Raw genomic sequence first — 5414 nt, forward strand, 5'->3', positions numbered from 1 at the left:
TGCAAGACTAACAGCGTTAATCAATAGACTGTCATGTGCATAAAGCTCTAATTCTCGTCATTCGACAAGACCTAATACATGACAAACGCTCAGAGTATGCAACTGAAGCATAGTCAGTCCATTCCTCAGGCTCTACAGGAAGAACTGCTCTGATACCATAATGTAACACCCTAAATACCAAAGCTCGCACTTCCGGCTGCGCGACTCTGATAGTTCGGACATTACGACGACACTTATATTTATTAATACTAAAATATGAGCCTGTTTAAAACTTTAAACCGCAATACCGCTCCTAAAGATACTTTCGTTCGATAACGTACATCCATAAATACCATTCAACTTACAACAACTCAAAAAGAGTACATCCATATATATACATAAATATATATAAATAATATTACAAACATTAACCAATACAATTCCTATCCCTCTTACAGAATATATATCAAGATAAAGGTGAGGGTACAATAAACCATAACTAAAACAATACAGAGCATCACAACAAAAATTAAATAAGCTCTTCATAACTTCTGCGCCCATATCCTGAAAGGGGAAAAATGTAGGGGGGTGAGAACATCATCCTCGAAAGGGTTCTCAGTAGAGGGTTTTTAGGAATTACTGTAATAGGATACTTGAAGATAACCGCATCGGTGATTAATAACCGTCTTTTGCCTCTTTTCAAAAACAACAGTTTCCAATAAAAGTAAAGTCGGGAATCCTTTCTAAAAGAGGAACCGTTCAATTCTCAAAAACTCAAAAGTCTTTCAAAACGGTTTATCTATGCTGAAACAAAATAGCCTTTCATATTTCATTTCAAACCAGAAACACAAAACTGAAATCAACCATCAGTTCATCTCATTCCAACCGCGGCCCTAGGCCCAAACAATCCAACCAACAACCAATCACCACCATCCAACAGAGTCCCAAATGCAAACACAGATAGGAAGTTCAAGCACAAACAAACAGTTATTACAAGTAGAACAGTTAGCAATTAATCACATAGGCAACCCAAGTATAATATGCACACCCAACCAATGTCACACAAATGCATATGATGCATGCCTGTCCCTAGTGGCTGATGATATCATCTGTCGGTTATAAAGCCAACCCGACAAGTCCTGGCAGCTAACCATTGGACTGTCCCTCTGTCGTGCATCCCCAACTCGAGTTATACTCATCATAAACTTGATCATAATCATGATCCATATCCATCACCCTCACTGGTGAATATTTATCCATCACCATCACTGGTGAATATTTATGGGGGCGAGCTCATCCGGGGCTTTCACAGTGCCCGGCCACACTTACGACATAGGGTCAACAGAGTATCAAGTCTCAACCTGGAGCACGTGGTGGCTAGCCACTGCTACTACCCAGGGAAACTCGTATCTCAGATAGTGGAAGTGCAACATTCACATTTATCAATGATTCAGCATAAACATGCAATCAATCTCATCCATGGATCAACATCCATCTCAGCCATCCGGCTCACGGTTCATTCTAGAACCAGCCAATATTCATATCATACACAGCCATTCCGGCTCACGGTTCAATCCAGAACCAATCAATATGTATAAACATACACAGCCATTCCGGCTCACAACAAAACAGCACTTCCACCATTCAACATCATTAAATTCATAAAGTCGGCATTTAAGCCATAAATCATTTCCTCAATTCATTTCACTTTGAAATCGAGTTTCAACTCTTTTCAGCCTTGGCTTTAAAGATCTCATTTCTCAAATCATCTCAGGCTCATAAGCCAAATTTACTCAAAGTGAGTTCCCTTTTTAAAATAAAGCCACTCTCGGCATTCTCTTTCCAAAACTTCCAAAACCATGGAAAGTTAAAGATTCTTTTTGGAAACATTCAAAATCACCCATCCAATAATGGAATTTTATAACAAAAGTTTCCTGCCAGAGTCCCAAGTCTTTAGGGAAGGTCATCTTACATCAATTCTTTAAAAGTCATTGAAACTCTTAAAATCATAGATTCTCGGTTCAAGTAAATAAAACTGAATTTATTATGAAACTGAACCATACAAAATCACAAGTTCCAACCCGGTCCAAAAATCAACTCATTTGAAACGGGACCAGTTCAATTGAATCAAACCGCTTTCAGATTTCTTTTTGGAACCCATTTTTCCAACTCTTCTAAAATGCCTCAAACTTGATTACTCAATCAAAAATCTAGGTTCCTTTAAAATCACTAAAAACTCCTTTTTATATTGAAATCAATATTATAGCATCATTCTTTCCTTCAGTGATTCAAACGGCAAACATAGTTCAGTTCTAAATAAACCGAACTCAACGTATAAAGTTCATCAAATAAATTAAGCTGGAAAGCATAATTATCCTCTTAATAAATCAAATAATACAATTTCTCAAATCCAAATCTTTTAAATAACCTTTCAAACAAGATTTAGATTTTATAGAAATTTCGGCAGCACCTCCCCTAAAACTTGGATTTTTGCCACCCGGTTCGGGTCCCAACTAAACCGTTTTCTCATTCCTTTTCAACAGCTCAAACCAGAAATCAATTCAACAGCAAGCTAAATCCAACAGTTGCCTCAGTGGCATATCTCAAGAAAACCATTTAAAAATCAACTCAATATCAACCGATTTAACTCATTTCCAAATCTTTAAAGAATCGGTTCAGTAACAAATCATTTATCAAAACCAAGTCAATTAAAGCAACCCAGGCTGAATTTCAAGAGTATTCTATCTTTCACATCATCAAAATAATTGACTCGATTCAAACCAATCTTCAACGGATTAAACTCATTTCAAATCTTTAAAGAATTAACTTCAAACATTACATTTCACAAGCCACATAACAATTCAGCCAAACCAACATCCATAGTCATTCGAGTCAATCAAATAATACATAAGGCAGATACAATCACTAATTACACCATATCTCACATCAGTACCCATATGTAATAATTCCAACAATAAACTGTAGTTTTTGGAAAGCGCCCCTACCTTAGAACGCAATTCCATAACCCAAAAACGTCACAGGAACCTCCTCTCCTAAACCGGGATCACCAACAACCGCAACCTCGGCTCCAAGCTACTCCCGCGGTAACCATAGCAACACTAATCGCAGCATATAACAATCAGGAATGACCCCACGTTACCAAAACTCATATTCATTAATCAAACACAACCGAATACTAACGCGAGGCTTTTCGAAACATAAATTACTTACTGAGCTAGCGAAACGAAACAGCCGCGAACTTCGAGCACGACACGCAAGCATCGATATACAACCCTGTGACAAATAACGCTACAACGCCTCAGCCGAAATTATTAGAACAGCGACAAAAGGCTCCTCGAACCAAAACGCTTACCAAGACTGAGGGAGAATGGCTGAACCGAATAACGACGGTCTCCGAACCGGTTTGGCGGCAGCCCGGCAGCCACCTCAAGCGGCAGCAGGGACCTGAACAACATGTAGCGACAATGAAGTTCCCAGAAGCTCAATAGAAAGGAGAATCAACTTAAAACCCTTACCATCATAATTTTCCGGCGACGGCAGTGGCATTTTCCGGCTGCCAGGCACGGCGGCGCGACTGATTTCTCCCCCGGGAACGGCTGTGACAGAACCAGCGTCTCCTTCTTCCATTCACAATCCCAGCGGCAGCCACAGTGGTGGTTCTGGGCAGCTCTAGCGGCAGTGGGCTCCGGCAACTTGCATAATCCCGAGGCAGAAGCAGACAGCAACTCCGGTGGTCTTCTCTTGTGACGACACCAGCCACCACGGGGACGGCGGCGGTGAAACCCCAACAGTGGAGGCGGCAAGGCCGACTCAACTGAAGCAAAGCGCGACACACCTCTCCCCTGATCTCTCGCTCCCTCCTCTAACCACGGTTCACGGCGGCAATAGCAGCGGCGTGAACATCGGCAACCACCGTGGCTGGGAGCAGCTCCTTCAACGGCGAGGAACAAGGACCCAACGGCGACTGCAATCGGTGGCTCTTCCCCCCTTCGCGGCCCTCTTCTCCATCGGTCTCTCTCTTTGTTTCGTGCGGTGTTGGCAGAAGCTCGACGGGACCGCGGCGGCGCAAGATTGGCGGCGGCGATGCGTGGCAGGTTCGGCGGCTTGGTGGGGACACGCAGCTGGCGGCAGTGAGGATGAGCGGCGGTGACCAGCTGAGCGGCGGCTTCCTTACTCTCCTCTGCAGCAACTCAACCTCTCTCTCTCTTTCTGCTTTCGTTCCTTTCTTTCATGGAAAGGGAAAAAGGAAGATCATGTGCTGCTGCTGCTTGGTTGAACGAGAAGGGAACCGGGTCATGGTAACGGGTTACTGGGTTAGGATTTCCTTATTTTGAAAATTAGGGTTAGGAGTAAATTGGTAATTTCACATAAAATTGAGAATAATATAATGATTGAAACCCCAAATTAAATCCAACACTAATTGTATGTAGAGAATACTATTTGCTCATCAATTTCACAAATTATTTTCCGTAAAATGCCCAAATCAAAATAATTAGAGATAATATAATTAAACTCTTTATTTTTCAAAGTAGCAGTACTATCATTTAAAATATTAATTATTTAATCCAAATCATATAAAAATCCTTATTATTTCACAACTACCAACTATATGATTTAAATATAGAAAATAATCCGATAATTATAGAATTGGATAATAATCGTAACTTATCTCAAACTCAATAAATCAAAACTTGCCTTAATTATCTTTAATAAAATAATCTCTGAAATTAAGGCTATAAATAGCTATATGATTTGAGACTTGATCATAATAAGACTTTTCAAAAGTTCTGGGTCTTACATTGCATTAAGCTCATTTACTTCAAAAGAAAGAGTGAGGGCTCGTGGAGGAGAAGAAGAGAAAGAGGGTTTTGTGCATTATTCATCACCACTGTAAATTGGGATAAGTACGATTTTGGTCCCTAATGTAGAGGTCGAAAATTTATTTCGTCCCCCGCCTTTTTTTCGCTACAAAATGGTCCCAAAGGTTTTACTTAGTTTTAAAATCGTCCTTTTAACCAAACTTTTAATTTTTATTCCCAAAATACCCTTAACTAAAAAAATAAAAAAATAAAAAAAATTAAAAATTAAAAAAAAAGAAAAAAACACGGGTTAAGGGGAGAAGGAAGGGGGAACAGTCTCCAGAGCTCGAGAGTGGGGGTAGGGGTGGGGGTGGGGATTTGGTTCAGGGAAGAAGTGGGGGAAGGGCCACCGTTGTCGCTCCTCGCCCCCGCCGTGCCTCGCCACCGCCACACCTACTTCTCGCTGCTGGATCTCACTGCGAGGGTCGAGCCGTTTTTGCTCCTCCTCCTCGCCCTCACCGACGTCGCCGCCTCACCCTCGTCGTCGCTGCCTCGCCCTCGTCGCTGCCGCCTCGCCCTCGTCGCTGCCGCCTCGCCCTCGTCGCTGCCGCCTTG

General features: G+C 41.7%; 1 protein-coding gene across 1 annotated transcript; it reads right to left on the reverse strand.

Annotated features, from left to right (window-relative positions):
* Positions 1 to 340: 340 nt before the first annotated feature.
* Positions 341 to 4297, reverse strand: LOC114925940 (uncharacterized). Its single transcript, XM_029295724.2, has 6 exons — positions 4279 to 4297; positions 3516 to 4189; positions 3353 to 3444; positions 3211 to 3273; positions 2985 to 3098; positions 341 to 543 (listed from the first exon to the last, which is right to left on the reverse strand). Exons 1-3 carry the CDS (start codon positions 4295 to 4297, stop codon positions 3427 to 3429), a joined length of 711 nt encoding a protein of 236 aa, XP_029151557.1. The 3' UTR covers positions 341 to 543; positions 2985 to 3098; positions 3211 to 3273; positions 3353 to 3426.
* Positions 4298 to 5414: the final 1117 nt, after the last annotated feature.

The sequence above is a fragment of the Arachis hypogaea genome, chromosome 19 (assembly GCF_003086295.3).
Source record: "Arachis hypogaea cultivar Tifrunner chromosome 19, arahy.Tifrunner.gnm2.J5K5, whole genome shotgun sequence".
In the NCBI taxonomy this organism is placed as follows: domain Eukaryota; kingdom Viridiplantae; phylum Streptophyta; class Magnoliopsida; order Fabales; family Fabaceae; genus Arachis; species Arachis hypogaea.